The following is an 18,691-nucleotide window of genomic DNA, read 5'->3' on the forward strand; positions in this document are numbered from 1 at the left end:
TTTTATTTTTACAGCTTCTGGAACTGGTTCTAACCAGAAATTATTTCTTATTTGACGGTCAGTTGTATCTACAACAAGAGGGGTGTGCCATGGGTTCTGCCGTGGCACCCTCTTACGCCAACGTTTTTATGGTGGCACAAGAGAAAGTGTTCTTCTCCAATAATGTCTACAGCCAATATATCATCATGCTCTGCCGATACATCGATGATTTGTTCATGATGTGGTCGGGTACCCCTCAACAGTTCATCGACCTGATGCACATGATCAATCAAGAACCGGGGCCCATTAAATTGACCTTCAACTGGAGCAGGGAAAGCATAAATTTCTTAGACGTCACCGTCTCTTTAAATAATGGACAGATTTCCACTAACATTTACTACAAGAGTACTGACAGAAACACGCTACTTTTAGCCAGTAGTCATCATCCTCCACCACTCAAGAAGGGGTTGGCTTATTCTCAAATGCTTAGAGCAGCCCGCATTTGCAGCAACACTGAAGAGCTACCAGTACAATTAGACACTATTATTTCCAAATTTCAAGAACGGGGTTACTTTAAAAAGGACTTACTCGTGTCTAAACAGAAAGTCCTTAACTTGGACAGGAAAACTCTGCTGAAACCCAACATCCGAAAACAGAAGGAGGTGTTCCCGTGGACCACCACGTACGATGCCAACAGTTCCGTACTCCCCGTGGCTAATAGGGCACTATGGCCCATTATAGCCACAGACAAAGACCTTAAATGTTTTGCTACATCCAGATCCATGGTCTGCTATCGCAGGGGACGCAACCTCCGTGACAAATTGGTTCACTCTGATATAACCGGTTTTGATACCAGCTTACAGTCCCATACCAGGCACAAAGCCCCGGGTTGCTACAAATGCATCAAATGCGCTACATGTGAATTCCTGATTACCGGCTGTTCTTTCAAACATCCCCACTTGCAAAAGGACTACAAAATCAAACACGTCCTCACCTGCAGTACCAAGTACATTATATACATCATCATCTGTCCCTGTGGACTGTACTATGTCGGCATGTCGACTAGGCAGTTTAAAGAGCGAGCGGCGCTGCACAGGTCCGCAATAAAGGCGGCCCTAGCTAACAAGCCAAATGACCAACCTGTGGCTTCCCACTTCAAACAGTATGGCCATGCTCTATCGTCCCTACGCTACATGATAGTGGACCATGTACCCCCACTCACGAGAGGGGGTGATCGACAGAAGATCCTCCTCAAACTGGAAGCCAACTGGATTTATCGGTTGGGAACTGTTTCTCCCCACGGCCTCAACGAGCGCATTACCTGGAATGCATTGATATGAAAGAGTTATGCTTTTATTGCCTTGTGTAAATGCTATGCTCCATTCCTCTTTTTGCCCTTTTTTTCCCCCTTCTTTTGCTTTTCATATAATCATTCATGTTTAGATATTCATCATTTTTTGCACCCTTGCTATGAGATTCATTTGATGCGGTTCAAAACGTTTATTAATGCTGCACTTGTACCATCTCAGCGTAGTAACAGTGTACTGTTCTCTGTTTTTATTTCAGCCACGATCAGCCTGTCGCCGCGGCACCGACTCCAGGAATCCTGTTGCCTGGTAACGCGACGCTCTGGGAGCGCGTATCGCGTCACAGGCTTGCGGTATCCTGGCAACGTGGACGCCAGGCCGGAAGTGCGTCGGATGACGACTTCCGCCCGGATACTGTGAGGACGCCGTGGACCGGGCTGACTGGCTCTACACGTGAATATAAGGTGAGGTGACTGGTTTTTATCTTTATATATTGTTACCTGACGACGAGGGCTGTGGACCCTCGAAACGTTGTTCAATAAATCTGCTTTATCAAGACCCACGAGTGCCGTTCCTTTGGACCCTCCTGGACCCATTTGTACCATATATATATATATATATATATATATAGATTCAGTATTGAATCCCGGCGGTCGGGATCCCGGCGTTCACAATCCCGACAGCCGAAATGCCGACAAGGGGGGGGGGGGACGTGGATCGCCCCCCCTTGCGGGCTCGCTGCGCTCGCCACGCAGCGGGCCCAGTGCCTCGCTACGCTCGGCACACTAATTTATTCTCCCTCCAGGGGTGTCGTGGACACCCCAGGAGGGAGAAAGTGTCAGCATTTCGGCGGTCGGGATTCCGGCGTCGGGATTCTGAACGCCGGGATCCCGACCGCCGGGATCTTAACTGCATCCCATATATATATACCTCCAGTGTTGCCCGGCACTCCGCAGTCGTAAGTAGTATAACACCTGGTGCCTTCCTCACGGGACCGTGGTGTCCCAATACAGCGTGGATAGATCAGGCGGCACTCGAGGATTTCCAATGCAAAAAAAGTGTTTTATTCCTCCGACATGTTTCGGGCTATTGCCCGTCCTCAGGGATTAACATCACACACACAGGATATATATATATCCTGTAGCATACACATACCATGACCAAGATTAGCAGTAATGTGATGTGCATCAGTGTGCATATAGGGTTATATGCTGTCCATTGCTGGATTACTCCCATGGCTAGGACACTATACTGTAGTGAATATAATTTTAGTAGGCGCTTGACACTTCTACACAGCAGAGCCCATCACTCTGATCTACAGGTCACCTTGCCACATGAGTGCCGCACAGTTGTGTCCCCACAGCGAAGTGTGAGTGAGTGCAGGTCAGACACAAGCACCTCTGCTACCTGTACAGTGCCAACGCCTGGAGAACATCAACACCTAGCACAGGTCGCACCAGGCTGTTAGCGCGGTCTCGGACGGAAACTCGTGGTCGGCCCCCGGAGTCTGAGGCTGGAAGATAAAGCAGACATCTGGGGCCGGGTGGTCTGTGTACCAGCAGCCACCCCCAGCCAGGACTAGGAGCAGGGTGCTCCCTCTTGTTCTGCAGCGGGAAGGGCTGCATCTCCGTGCCCTGCTCTCCCAGTGTATGCGCACACCCTCCTCTCCCACTGGACACTGCGTCCATTCACAGACCCCTGCTGCAGCCACTGGTTCTCCTGCGCTGCTCAGGGTTGTAGGCAAAACACAGTCATGGAATATGGCTTCCCCACTACTGCAGCAGCTACAGGGACAGGACACAGGCAGGGAGCTCCAGAGGTTCATCAGGAATATACTAGTGGTGACCGGCAACATGTCAGTGTAGTGTGCGCTTTCATGTGTGCGGCTGCAGGGGCAATCTGGCACATTACATGGCTCTGGGTGAGACATGTGGGTGGGTGGGTGGGTGGGTCAGGGGGAACCAGAGATTCGACTGCCCCCTTCGCCCCCCCCTGTATCCGTCCCTGGTGGTGGGCACAAATATGGATAGAGAGGTTATATAATGATGAATTTGAAGAGAAGCTTAAAAAGAATATTGAGTGAGACTGTACAAATTAACAATTCTAGTCACCTGTATCATAGATGTCCTCAGTAGAGCTAATGCCTTTGGACTTTAGTTGAGAAAAGACAGCGTTTTCTGTACTCGGTGTAAACAGGGGATTACCCCACAATGGGATCATCTTTGAATGTGCCAGATTCTATTAAATTTACGGTTTATGGCTACCCAGTCTCTATAAATAATCGCCAAAAAACCTATTGGTCCTAATGTGTAAGAGAATATGAGATCTAGGAGCATCGAGTAAAGCCCCAGGAAAGCAGGGAGTGAGAAGCGCACAAACCAGCACATAATCTAGTAGTCAAACAAAAATGTTTCTAAATTAAACAATAGTAAATCTGGTAATCCAAAGCCACCATCTCTACTAGACAACTCTACACCTGTCAAACCGTAACGTAGGTGTCCAAAGGTGAGCTTAGTGAGGACAGAAACCTCCAGAGGAGCAGGAGATAAAAATCCCTAGGTTTTCCACTTTCCATATACATTTTTTAAATAGATTTGTAAGTCTCTTAATGTCTGAAACAGACTACTCTGGTTAATCTGCATTATATATGCCATCTTGGAAAATACTATTGACTTTATTACAGTGATTCAATCAAGACCGATGTAGTTGAAGCCAACAATTTAATATATTAGAGATGTGGGTAATAACTGGAGCGAGTGCAGTGTAGGTATAGAGTTTAAAAATTTGTGACGTGATTTGAACACCTAAATATTTAAGTTGGGAAAGCATCACTTTTATAGAATGTAAAGACAGTCTCTAATGCAAAATTCACATAACTACCTAGGTGGCAAAAGTTTTGATTTATTAATATTTTATATCCTGAAAATTGACCGAAGGAGTAATAATGTCGAACGCTACTGAAAGTGATTGAGCTTGGCGAGATAAGAACAATAGCATGTCATCTGCAAATAAGGCTATGCAGAGGTCTAACCCCAACCTACAATATCATGAAACAATGGGGATTTTCTTTGTGCTTTTGCCAATGGTTCCACCGTAAGTGCAAATAATAATTGGAGAGACTCACTGTCTAGTTGCTCTCTTTGAAAGTGGTCGGAAAAGGAGACTATTAGAGCATCTGGGTGGCAGAAATAGTGTACAATTAAAAAAAAAAACTGAAATTATTAATGTGTCACATAGATGAATGTATTATATCAAAAGGCCTTTTTTGGCATCAAAAGATACAATAGCTTTCAGTATCTTTGATGTGTCACACTGGGTGTCTGATCACAGATAGCACCTTCCTAATGTTCACCACTGGGTTCCTACTCATTATGAATCCATTTTGTTCCAGCTGTATCAACGAAGGTTAAGATACGTTTTAACCAATCCTAGTGTTCCTCTCCCCTGCCTGAGTTGTCGCTGTCTGCTGTAGTGCTTCTAACACAGTGTTGTCTGTATATCAGCACTGATATGCAAACCAGACCTGTGCTAGAAACACCACAGCAGACAGCGAAACCCCAGGCAGGGAAGAGGAACTGCATGGGTTTTCAAATATTGCGGGTGCTAGAATGAACACTAAATCCGTTAAATTTCAGTCAGTCATTTATAAGCTACATTAAGTAGAAATATAAGGCGGTTTGATTCAGAATCAAACCAGTCTGACCAGTTTCTGAATGCACGGAGAGAAGTATGGGAGTCAATTGTGTTGAAAGAAGCATTGCAAATTTTCAATGCAGAGCTAGCTCAGGCGATCTTTGTCTCTTATGGTGGCAATAAAGAATTCACCTTGGGATGTAGAGATTTGAGGATAGGAAGGCCTTCTCAGAAACTTGAGGAGCCACTTTTGTCAGAGGTGGGCTTATGGATCAGAGTAAAAGTATTTCAAGACTAAAGCAAAATGTGCATTGGAGGAGGTGATAGTACCATCATGCAAGTGGAGAGGGTGGACTACCATCAGAGAATGCTGACCTTGGAGGAGATTGGTAAGCAGTCTACCAGATTTATTCCAAAAACTAATGAGTCTGAAATGTTTTTGAAAAAGAGTAAGTTGCTTGCATTTTAACAAACTATTAAAAAGACTTTTAGCCTTGGAGCAGTGAGTCTTCACATTCGGTGAAGGATCAGCACAATGGGGCAGATGTATTAAGCCTTAACAAGAGAAATGCAAGTGTGATAAGGAGAGATAAAATGTCCAGTCTTAATACATCTGCCCCAATATGTCTAATAAGCATCAGTCAAAGACTGTTGAGCTTGGAGGTATTCCCCCATCAACATTTTCTTTGCTGAGGTGTATGAAACGATCTCACCCCATACCATGGTCTTCGAAGAAATTGGCAATATAATAATGATTCATGTTAAGTCTTGATTTCTCCAAGATTGCCCCTACTTTATTTTAAAAAATGAAGGTCCCCGGTCTCAATTCTTATTTCTAACCATACTACTGCATGATCTGACAATAAAATAGGCTATATTTCTGATAGAAATACATAGTATAGTAGTTGAGGTTGAAGAAAGATGTACATCCATCAAGTCCAACCTTTAACAGGACCGGTTTAGTGGGTATGGTCTAGATGTGATTTCCCCATTTAATGATCACTTTGTTTAAATATTTAGCTAAATAATGATTATGTTGTTTTTTTCAGTGTTTGTCCAACATTTTTTTTTTTATATGTATTCATTGTGTTTATTCATTCACTAGGTAATAGCTAGACAGGAGCATGTCGTCAATTCTAAACATAGCGTTATGAGTTGCAGAGAGGCAATAAATTTCTCTATCGACCGGATGAAATACACTCCACATATCTAGTAGTTTAAATTTATGTCCCAGACTAGCATTAACAACATATCAGTATAAGTGGCTATAAGCACAAGTACATTTTGGAAAAAGGTTTTAAGCCCATACACATTATGCAATATCATACATGATCGTTACGATTTAGTTCAATATTATATAATGGGTACACACAATGGGAAAGATGTATTATCTGGTAATCAGGGGGTATACACACTATCCCCACACAATATGTCAGGGCATAGAATTCCCTCTGATGTTTTACTACCCATTATAGGGGACCCACGGAAGTGTTAATACGGGGCATGTGTCACATCGGCACAGGTATTATTTAAATAGTACCTCTCATATGAACCGCCAATGTCCACACCCCTTTAACCATCTTCTTTGCCATCTTGTGGCGCTGCGGGTCTCCAGCTTTCTTATACTCCACAGCACTTGTTAGTCTTCAAATTAAAACAGCACATGTGCCGGGTATACAGCGATGTCCATTTCACAGCATCCCATGTAAACATTACCCAGCGCATGCGCTGTTAAAGATGACCAGCAAGCAAGGTGGAGCATTAGAAGACTGGAGACACAGCTCACATCTGATATGGGAGGACTTTTAACCAAGGAGGGGTAAGGTAACGTACTCCCATATCGGATAATAATACATTCTGGCAATGTGAGCCAGGGTGAAAGTGTAGAAGCCAGACAAAATAAAAAACAGGCACGTTGCGCGCTGAAGGCGCGCGTCAAAGTTTTACACCGCAATGCGCCATTCCTCATAAAGACCACTTGGAGGCAATGCAGCGTTTCCTCATTAAAGAGACATTATCCAACTTTGGCATCGACCGATTCAGGACTTCTTTTTATTCAATGGCGCATACTTCCAACAGACCAGTGGGTGTGCGATGGGGAGCAATGTCTCCCCATCGTTTGCCAATATCTTCATGGTCCAAGAGTCAATGTATTTCTCAAATGTCTCCACAGCTAACAAAAACTACCATTACTGTCGCTATATAGACGACATGTTCTTGCTGTGGACAGGGGACCAGGAGGACTTTGAACGTCTAATTTTGAACATAAACACCAGAGATCTCCTATAAGGGTCACCTCGCAAATGGAGAAAGCCTCGATTAATTATCTGGATGTACTAGTATACAGGGAAGAGAACACACTACAAACATCTGTATACTACAAACCGACTAACAAAAAAACGCTGCTCAGATCATCAAGCCACCATCCTAAAGTGCTGAAACAGGACTTAAGTCCCAACTAATCAGAAGTGCTAGAATTACCAGCAATCCTTCTCTATCGGTGGAAGCGTTTGACACAGTGATTGACCGATTCCACCAAAGGGGCAATGATACAACTGTGCCACAAATAAAAAGAAAATGAGGTACTCCGTACACCCAGAAAGCAGTTTTCGGAATCGAAAACTTGCATCAACAGTGACATTATACCCAGGTCCAGCAAATACTGCCCCTCTAGTCCAGTAATCCCTAAGGCCACAAAAGCACTATGGACAAAAGTCACCACCGACAAAAGCCTGCCATGTTTCAAGAACAAAAAACCCATGACATGTATTTTGTGTGTACCACTCTTTCTTTGCTATTCCTGCTATGGGTGAAACATCCATGGCAGGAATAGCAAAGATATAGTGGTACACACAGATATAACCATCTTCACAAAAGACCCTGAGCTTACGAAGCCAGAGACAGCCTTCCTTTGAAGAGCACCAGGGTGTTACAAATGTGTGCAATGCACCACTTGTCAATCTATGGTTACGGGCCCCATGTTCACTCTTCAATCAGCTTCTGCTACGTATAAAATCAAACATGTATTATGTAAATTGATTTAGTCTATTCACTGACATGTCTTGCGTCCTAGTATACTTTGTCAAAACTATTCTCCCAATCAGAGAAAGGACAGCGATGCATCGCTCGACTATCAAAGCAGTTATCAAAAATAAAGCCCCTCGACACATCTCTGACCAGCCTGTTGCAAGGAAGAAATCAGTGTCAATGAGTTCCGGCATCAAATTATCGATCATGTCCCGGCTAACCCCAGAGGTGACCGAGCGTATACACTTTTGCAAACTGAGGCATGCTGAATTTGCAAACTAAAAACTACATTTCCTCAAGATCTCAATGAAACAATGCCGTGGAAGTATTTTAGTCCTCACACGGAGCCTGTCCATACAGTTGCACTTGTAAAAGGACAATATTGTGTTATTAGCCAACGTGTATATAATCTGTGATCCAGTCATTATATGTGACCTTTGATTGCTGCAGAATCGGTGTCTGCTAAGCAATGCTTAAGGCGCAGGCTGCAGAATCTGTATCTGCTCAGCAGTGCTCACAGTAAATGTGCTTATAGTTATAAACGTTTTTATATAACCTAAAGCTGATTATATGCTCACAGCATTGCCTATTATATTAGATTCAGATGCTTCTTGCTGGCTTCTGCACTAAGCACTTAAATGGTGAAAGGTTTTCTTAGGTTGCCTAGGCAACCCACAGGAGAGCTCCTGGCGGCAGGGAGAGCACACTGGTGATTGGCTCCATACCCCTTTCTCCTATCAATATAAGGTAAGATAGCAAATCTGTAACTGCGATGCAGAGGGCGTTTCGCATGCGGCTCAGTTTACGTGCTAATAAAAGTGTTCCAGACCGGAAAACGATTTTGCTGTGGGTTCAAAGAGTAAAGGCAACCGCATCTGCACTGAAGAGAAAATCACCTGGGATGTCCCAAAAATGTCAGAACACCTGAAAACATCACTGCAGTGAGGGCTTCGATTGAGCAGTCTCCAGCGTGTTCAGCACGCATACCTCAGCTCTTCGGATTTCAGAAAGAACTAAATAGCGAATTTTGCATACGGACTTACACCCATACAAGATTATGATTGGATAGGAATGGTCTCCAGCAGATTGGGGAAGACATATGCATTGCTGTAATGGGATCCTTGCACTGACAATCTGTGGAGTAGTGATGAAGCCCATTTCCCTTTTTCTGGCACAGTGAACAAACAACATTTTCGCTAATGGACTGCTGAAAACCCTCGAGCACTCCATGCACGACCACGTCACAGCCCAAAAGTGACCGTTTGGTGTGCTGTGTCGTCTATAGGTGTCATTGGGCCTTACTTTTTTGAAGAGGGTGGAGTCACAGTTACTGTGAATTCCAATTGATACTGCGACATTGGAGAATTTTTTTTTATCCGATAATTGAATATTATGGGGAAGAACACGACTTAGAGGACTTCTGGTTCCAACAGGATGGAGCTACGGGCCATACAGCACATCAGTCTGTGCGAAATTTTGCAGGAGATGTTCCTGGGTCGAGTGATCTCCTTATGCAAGGTAGTTCTGTGGCCATTGCGCTTGCCTGATTTAAGTCCATGTGACTTTTTTCTGTGGGTGTAACTCAAGGCTGAGATTTCAAACATCGTCCTCGGCCCTTGGAACAACTAAAGGAGGCCATTCAAGAAGAAATTGAAGGTATTTCACCCAATACGCTAGTGAGAGTGATGGAAAAATTCCAAGAACGGCTCCAAATGTATATCAGCTGTCAAGGCCACCATTTGGGCAATATGATTTTCAAAACTTAAAGTAAAAAAATTTTTTTTTTATAAAAATTTTGGTGATACCTAGTACAAGTTTTTTTTCAACCCCCCCCTTTGAAATGTGAGTTATTTCTGTTGCACCTGTATAACCACAACTAGACAGCTCCTCACATTGCTATACTGTATATATTATTCATATTTATTTTCCATCCATTCCCTGCACCATCCCTCTTTCTCTTCCCATATCTTTCTCTCTCGCTCCTCTTTTCTATCTCTTCTATCCTTTTTCTCTATTGAATCTAAATCATTGTATTTGAAGGCAATATTTGTGAGTAGACAATATGTTAAGTATTTGATCTATGTTCTCCGATTTGCTAGGTTTACTCTATAGTTCTATATATATTTGGACACCTTATTCGTTTTGGAAATATATATATTTTTTAAATAAAGAAATTATTAATAATAAAATGAATGAATAATAAAAAATAAAAATAATAAATGAATAATAAAAAATAAAAAAAGAAAGATTACCCCAAAAGGTCGTCAGGGTCAAAAGTTCGCCAAAGGAAAGGTTCAGGGTATCAAAATGTCGATATGGAAAAACGCAGACATGATTTAAAAAAAAATGGTGTCAATGGTGACAACTGTTGACATGGACCCCCAATTCGTGTAACCCGTACCCTCATATGGCTCACTATGCTTTGGGCTCAGTCTATACTCTTGCTCTACGCCAACATGAATGGTAAAGTAAGAACAAGCTGGTTTAAAAATAAAATATAAATAATCACGAAAACCTTGTCATGTGTCTACCTTAATTTTGACAGTCAACATATTAGCCCTGTTGACCAATTGCATTTTTAACCTGTTGATCTTTTATGATAAAGCTATTGACTATGTATTTAGACATTGTAGGTACCAGAACCAGAACCAAGAGATTGCCATCTAGATCCATACATAAGTTGAGAAAAGGAGATTACTTGATGGGAAACCGATACAAAACAGAAGCAATTCTGTAATGTATGGAACTTTATTCACTGTTCAGGTGTTTTCACCTATGACAATACCAGAGCAAGAGATTTTCTTAAATCACTGAATATATTAGAGAACATATTTAAAAGAATTCATATAAGGAAAATATTTCAAAGAATTCATAGTAGGGAAAACATTGGGGTAACAAGGCTTGTCCTGAAGTAACTTTTGAATGTTTATAGCAAGCTCCATGCACAGTGTTAAGGATCATACCTGTGGCAATCAAGCATTTTTCATACGAGATATGGGTTCCATCATCCAGTCTCACCTTGTTTTCCCGTACATCCATGTGTACTACCTACAAATAAAAAAAAAAAAAAGTTCCCAGTAAATTTTCCCCATTTTAAAATAGATGAATAGCGGCATAATATACTCAGACTTCTCTCCCAAAATCATATGCCAGAATGCAGTGTGAATAGCACAACTAAGCTGAACAGCTGCAGAGGGGAGAACAATTAGTCAATTACTCTTTTGTGCAATAAATTAATAGTTCGGGGCTGTGATGGCGGGGGGGGGGGGGGGGGGGGGGGTTTGTATGTATGCTACCCCACAGGTTTTTCTTGTTGCTGGAATATAAATAACAGCCGCCTATCTAGTGATATGGCGTGGAGGGGGGGCACTGAACATTGGGGGACAATTGACATTGGAGCTGAGGGTGGGGGCACTGCCAATGTGATCTTTTACCACTGCTGAGGATCTTTAGACTCTGGGGCGGCAGTTTCTGATGGAGGGGTGGGAAGTAAATTTACAATGGGGCTTATAAACGTGGCAAACGTGCAAAACACCCCCTAGGTATATTGTTTAAATAAAATAGATTAATTTTAAAAAATTACATAAAAAAGAAAAAAAAAGAAAAAAAGGATTTGAGCGGTTTTGTGGAAAAAAATTATTAACGTTTCTCTTCCTCAACGGTCTACTTTATACAACAAAGCAAAATGTTAAACTATTTAATTCATGATAATAAGAGTACAAACCTGGAACACATTGGACACCCAAAGGGAAAAAAAAAAACTGTGAAAAACTTGTGTCACTCCTTTTTGCATTGACCTTGGGAACTTACAGCCACATGGTTTATGTAAAGTAGTGAGCATTCACAAACGCTCCACTAAAAACATAATGATCCTACCTTTTTCCCGGTCAAGACTGAAACTCCGCCATGTTCTGCCGCCATCAGTTCCTCAGGGGCCACATAGAAAGATGGAGGCTGAAAGAAAATACTGTGTAGAGGACAAATTATGTAGCAATTCTCCAGTTTTCATGGTACAAGATATATATTTAATTGTTCTCTCTTAATAGTAAATACTATTAATATCTATCTCCCACCTTCGCTCTTTGCCATTCCATTGTTTAAAGCGCAGGGTCTCTTTCATCTCAGGGTCATCTGAGAACCAGAGTTCCTTAGAGAGCGGAGGACGCATATATGGAGGATCCATTTCATCTGATACAATAAGGACCTGCAAAAATGACATTACTATTTGCTATATTCTGCCATATTTAGTAGACAACAGAGGAAAGGGCTTTTGGAAATCATGGGTTACCATTACAGAAAAGGTAAGTAAGCAAGTCAGTAGAATACCTGGTTGCCTAAAAAGAGGTACAGTAGTCATATAAGGAATAGTATAGTTATATTGGGACTGCATAGGTCACTAGTTAAGACCTCACTAAGGGTACCATTTTTCAATAATCAAATTTTTAATGTCATCTTGCCAAAACTGCATTGCAGGATGTGATCATTGGGCAGATGTATAAAGTGGAGCATGCAGGGTCTGGGGCTCTGGAAGGAGACCGTCCTTGTAATATGCTCTCTTCAGTGTAGACACTCCTGCACAGGTGAAGTCTAATGGCTACATATGCACAGCAGCTACTGCCAGGGATTTGTACCCATAGGCTACATTTATCCGCATACATTTTAATTAAAATGTAGATTTATATTATATTTTAGTAGTCGCTGCCTAACTCTCCAATTATTACTTCAAATGATCACCACCTTCTCCTAAACAATAATACCGAAAATGGTACTGACTTCAAGGATAATATAGGTCATATTTACCACAAATAAGGAAAACATTGTCGACAAATAAAAGGAAGTAACATTACCTACAACACTTTTTGATCCTTTCCCACTTCCTCTGGAACTCCACAGTTGGAGGTTCTATGGTGCTAATATTAAATCTAAATTAAGAGTAGCAGCAGCAAGACAACTCATTAAGTGCAGACAGTTTAAGATACCAATCTCCACAGAAGGAATAACTAAGAGCTCAAAGATGATTCTTTCTTTAATGCAAGGGAACACCGATCTATAGAAAGGAATAGTCCACGCATCCGAAAAACCCGAGTGGGAAGGAGCCCCGTTCTACAGCCTGGAGAGCATAAGGCTTTTCACCCTCCTGTCTGCTGAACATGCAGGTCAATTTGGCTATATAGCCAAACGACCTGCATGTTCAGCGGGACCCGGTGACATTACTGAATTATATCATTTACCAATATGAGATTATCAGGGAGATTATCAGGGATTTGTTTCACTTTATTTGAGTCATAGGGTCGTTATTAGAAAGTCGACAGTCATTAGGTATACCACTATTGGTCGACACCGTGAAAAGGTCGGCATGGCTTAGGCAGACAGGATCGAAAGGTCAACATGCCATACCACTGAAGATGGCATTCTGAAATACAGCATACTGGCAAGGTTTTCTAGCAAGAGCTCACCAAAAAGGAGATGCAGTGAAAACTCTTCCCCTCAAATTCATTCCAAGACATGGTACAGTCCTTACCACATATGCCCTACCTGCTGCTTATCTTCTTTTGCCATAAGGCAGACTCCCTCTCAGCAAAAACCTTTAAAGCCCCCAACCACTCTCTCCACTACTACATTTCTAATCTCGCCTCTTTCCACACTACATCCACATCTCTCTGCTACTCTTCCTCTTACCTTCACATTATTATCAATCTTTGCGATTTCCTCTCACACAAGCCTCCAAGATTATGCCTGCTTTGCTCTCTCTTCTTTCATTCATCTCCTTGCCATGTAAAACATTTAACATGTCTCCATAGCATTAAATATGCCTTTAAAAAACATATTTGTAGTAAATCTTACCAGCCAGCCCTCCCCATACCTTATTTAAAAATGTATTTTAAACGTATATGACTGCCTACTTCAGCAAAAAAAAAAAAAAAGAAGGATTGGTCTGTTTTCTATCCAGTTATGTATTTGGATGCCCGTCTCCGTTTTGGATGAAACCAATGTGAGGGAGGTTCAGGTTCCAAATGGACCTCTCATTGGTGTACGCAGGTGAAAACTTTGATCTGGGAGTCTATTTTGGGCATTCCACTGAGTGGATTTAGATGAATATTTCAGAGTGGTAACACTGGACCCTAATGACATAGTAGGAGGTTGAGAACCTGGTTAGACCTTCCGTTGGTGTACGCCAGAGAGAGAGTCTCTTTTGGCCTTTCCACTGAATGGATTTGGATGAAAATATTTCATAAAAAAAAATAAAAAATGTTTCATAATAAGTAAACATCAATTTGTCTTATATTGGTTGACCTCTCAGGTACACATTTATGCTACTATATGTCTGCAAGGAAAACTAATTCAATATTTTTCTGATTTAGCAAAAGTTGGCCACACCGTTTCCTTATGAATGAGAAAATGTCACTATGGGGGTTATTCTAGTTCACTCTTTCTGACAAAATCCTTCTTAGATGGACAAAACCATGTGCACTGCAGGTGGCGCAGATGTAAAATGTGCAGAGAGAATTACATTTGGGTGGGGTTTTACTTCAGAGTGAGGTCTATATTGCAGTGTAAAAAAAAAAAGCAGAGAGATCTATATTGCAGTGTAAAAAAAAAAGCAGACAGTATTTACCCTGCACATAAACAAAATAACTCAACCAAATCTAATTCTCTCTGCACATTTTACACATGCCCCCCTGCAGTGCACATGGTTTTGTCCAACTAAGAAGGATTTTGTCAGAAAGAGTGAACTAGAATAAGGCCCTATGTTTGGATAGATAACAGAAAATGGATCTCTGTAGATAAGCTTCTAATCACCCCCACGCCCCCCTGCGGCCGATTTCGTTAACAGAATCTAATCAGGAGAAACAGCACATACAATGCTCAGAGCTATGTAATTATACATGCACAATTAGTAAGCATTTACAATGTACCCACCTTTGCCCCAGGATCTCGGGCACGTATGGATCGAGCTGCAGCAAATGCAGCTGTACCTCCTCCAATCAGCAGAAATGGTACATGGGATGGCAGTACTGCAATTGGTGGAGCGTCTACGGTTTTCTGATCTAAACAGGAGTGAGAAATTGTTCAGGTTTTCTCTACTATACTTAGCAGAACAGAAATACACAGATTTTATTTAAATCAATTAAGAAGTTTACCTTGTTTAACATGCACATCAGCATCTGTGGATTCGGCATCTAATGTTAAAATAAATAAAATGGTCAAACAGACTTCCTACATACTTATAAGGCTCTTGTTTCATAGGCTTCACTGTGCTCAATTACTCATACCCCGTTCTCATTGCCTAAAAAACCCGGGTATTTGGCAGGGCGAGCGGTAATTTCCCGTGTCGTGTCTCAGTGTGAACGCGTCCTTTTGAAATTCCCGGGTGTTATGCCCCGGGAATTACACACGGGTTTTTTGCAGGGTTTTTCCTGGGTAAAACACGGGTGTACTTCAGTCTGAACAGCGCAGACACGGGTTTTTCAAACATGATGGAAAAAAAGAAGCTCATTGGCGGATGTGATCATGTGACGTGACGTCCATTTCATGCTGCGTCTGACGTCCATATGCTGCGTCGAGGAGAGCAGACATGTCGCACTGGAGGGATGAGGAAGTGCTCGAGCTGCTAGCAGTGAGAGGAGAGGAGGAGATAAAAAAGCAAGTGACCGGCACAGTGAAGGACTCCGTTGTTTACTACAAAATGGTGCAAAACAAAAGCATCTCATCAGCCATGATTCCAGCAATGCAGTGTGCTTGGAAAAAACAGGCCACTTTATATGACATCATCCTCAGCCAGCCAATAACAGCTGCTTTCTAAAACAGCCAATCACAGCTACTTTTTCAACAGCCAATCAAAGCTGCTTTTATATTCACACACTTGTTGGCAGGGCAGACCAGGGGAAGCAGTGTGAACGCGTCATACACGGGAATTTCCCGGGTTTAAGGTGCTGTATGAACGGGGTAGAAAAGTATCCATTCTCTGTGCCCCGCCAAAAACCCGGCAAGAAAAACCCGGGATTTTGCAGGGGCGGCAATGAGAACATGGTATCAGCTGCACAACCAGCCACCAATGTTAACAATTGTAACTTATGTTTTTCCGTCATTTTTACAGGCTGGTAACTAGTGATATTATGCACAGATAGAACAGGGTACTACCTAGTAAGGTCATTAGCACATGTCCAGTACAGGTTGAGTATCCCTTATCCAAAATGCTAGGGACCACACAGAGATCAACAGGGAACGGTGTTATAGACGTGTCCTAAACGTTTATGGTTTTATATATTTTTACTAGTACACATTATATTAGAATTTTTGATTGAGAACTTTTTGGAAGTTAGGATTAGGAGAACTTCCATTTCCCCTAAAGAAAAGGGATCCTCTTAGCCATACCATGAGAGTTATGAGAATCAATGTATGTTGAAAGATATTGATACTGTTCCCCTGATGAATTCTGTCTAGACGAAATGCATTGGGACGTTTCCATATTGCTGTATAACCTGTGACAACTCATTGGGTTGTATTCAATGTGGCTGGCGAGGGGGTTAAACAGTGAGGACTGCAGAAAACCAGCGATCCTCGCTGTTTAACCCCCTCGCCAGCGGCTCGCCCTATTCAACGTTCTGGGGAAATCCTCGCCATCACAGGAGAGAATTCCCCAAAACAGCGAGGCCTGCGGCTAATGCAGAAAACTCGCTGTATTTAGCCGCGAGTCTCGCTTCTTCTGGAGCGGCATATGCCAATCCCCCTCGCTCAAAGAACGAAGTTTCCATCCCTTATCTGTACAGAAGGGTTTACCCCTTTCCCAATATCTCGGGTCAGGAGGATATGCAACAATGATGAGGATGCGGATTATCAGCTTGACCTGATGACCGATAAATTGGTCAATAGAGGCTATGATTGATTGGAGCTTCAAAAAATCAAACAAAGTGATGCAGAGAACGAGGGACAGTACTTTGTGTAAAAAAAAACAAAAAAAAAGTATGAGGGATACAATTATCTGGCCCAATAGGTTTAATACTTTAGCGATTTAGCTTGAACAGCCATTAAGAAACACAGGCAAATTGTCTCCTCGGATACTTCTCGAACGCCACTTAAAAACAAAAGAATTATGACTAATTACTCCAATGGGAAAAATATAAGAGATTTTGTGGTTCACTCAGATGTCTCATACCACAATGTTCTGGGAAACCCCCAAATAAGAATGTCAAAGTGTAGGGGGTGTGTGACCTGTGGTTACATGCTGACGGGTAGCTGCATTAAACATCCCACAGAACCCAAGTCCTTTAAAATACATCGTTTGGGTGGCACTACGGCTTACGTTGTGTATGTTCTCATTTGCCCATGTGGCAAGTATTACGTGGGGAAAACTGATTGTTAGTTTAAGGTCAGGACGGCACAGCACAGGATGGCGATACATGCAGCCATCCTGACCAGTACAAGCAATCAGCCTGTGGCCAGGCACTATGCAGAAGCAGGCCACTCCCTCACAGCAATTAAACATATGGTGGTTATCCCATGGAGGAAATAGATCTAAGTTTGTTACAAAAAGAGGCGAAATGGATTTTTCTGCTAAATTCTTTAAATCCGGTAGGGTTAAATGAGATGGGTGTGGTACGGGACTCCGACAGTCGGGATCCCGACAGTCATTATCCCGACGTCTGGCTCCGGGCAGTCGGGATCCCGATTTTTACAGAGTATATGGTTATAATATAGGTTTCCACATTCAGTCCGTTACACTGAGAAATTTATCAGTAATTTTAAAAAACACATACGGTTCTTCTGTCCATTTTTTCAAACAAAAAGATGACTCCCAGTCAGACAAATGGTCCTTTTATTCATAAAACCCATAGTGTTCCCGCTAGGCTGTTTTAGCAGGGCGCTGCGCCCTGCCCGTTTTTTAAAGGGCAAAATGCGCCCTGCCCCTCTAGCAGCGCCCCGCTAAAACAGCCTGGTGCCTGCCCGACTCATTGCACGGGGAAGCCCAGCGCCACCTTAGACAGCGATGCCCGGCGCTTCCCCGGCATCAAGGCACCTTTCCCCAGCATCTTTAGTGACGCTGCCGGGCCCGCCCACTTTAGTGACGTCGGCGGCCCGGGACCGCCCACAAGTGTGCCGTCGGCTGCCCTGGCCCGCCCGGCACAATTTCTAGAGGGAACACTAATATCTATAATATATATATATATATATATATATATATATATATATATATATATATATATATATATATATATATATATATATATATATATATATATATATATATATATATATATATATATATATATATATATAGATGAGGCGGCACTCAAACAGGTTTTTTTTAAAGTGTATAATTGGCAGCAAAATAGGACCAACTTTTCGGGGTCTTAATCACCCCTTTGCCAAGGTGCATGTGGAAAACAAGTTTTCCACTTGCACCTTGATAAAGGGGTGATTAAGACCAGCCACACTGACCAACTCTGACTTCCCCATCTCCCTGCAACCGACTCTCCCCCCAGCCGCAGCTCCAGGGAGGGCCCTGACACGCTGCGCCCCCTTTCCCCTACAGCCTTATGATCTATCCCAGGGGTAGCCAACCCTAGTCCTCGAGAGCTACCAACAGTGCATGTTTTGCAGGTCTCCTCACAGAATCCCAAGTGAGCTAATTAGCTCCATCTGTGTATCCTTTAAAATGTGTCAGTGATTAATGAGTGCAGCTGTGCAGCAGCTAGGTTGTCTGGAAAATGTCAACTGTTGGTAGCTCTCGAGGGCTAGGGTTG

The 18,691-nt window shown here is 42.5% G+C and overlaps 1 protein-coding gene across 1 annotated transcript in view; it reads right to left on the minus strand.

Annotated features, from left to right (window-relative positions):
- AIFM1 (apoptosis inducing factor mitochondria associated 1) overlaps positions 1-18,691 on the minus strand; it is a 130,413-nt gene that overhangs the window by 78,632 nt on the left and 33,090 nt on the right. The window contains exons 4-8 of the mRNA XM_083159026.1: positions 15,089-15,127; positions 14,868-14,995; positions 12,020-12,150; positions 11,823-11,913; positions 10,910-10,994 (exon numbers count right to left, since the gene is read on the minus strand). Of these exons, the coding sequence (XP_083015152.1) occupies positions 10,910-10,994; positions 11,823-11,913; positions 12,020-12,150; positions 14,868-14,995; positions 15,089-15,127 (474 nt within the window). The remainder of the gene's footprint in view (positions 1-10,909; positions 10,995-11,822; positions 11,914-12,019; positions 12,151-14,867; positions 14,996-15,088; positions 15,128-18,691) is intronic.

The sequence above is a fragment of the Crinia signifera genome, chromosome 9 (assembly GCF_055691185.1).
Source record: "Crinia signifera chromosome 9, ASM5569118v1, whole genome shotgun sequence".
In the NCBI taxonomy this organism is placed as follows: Eukaryota; Metazoa; Chordata; class Amphibia; order Anura; family Myobatrachidae; genus Crinia; species Crinia signifera.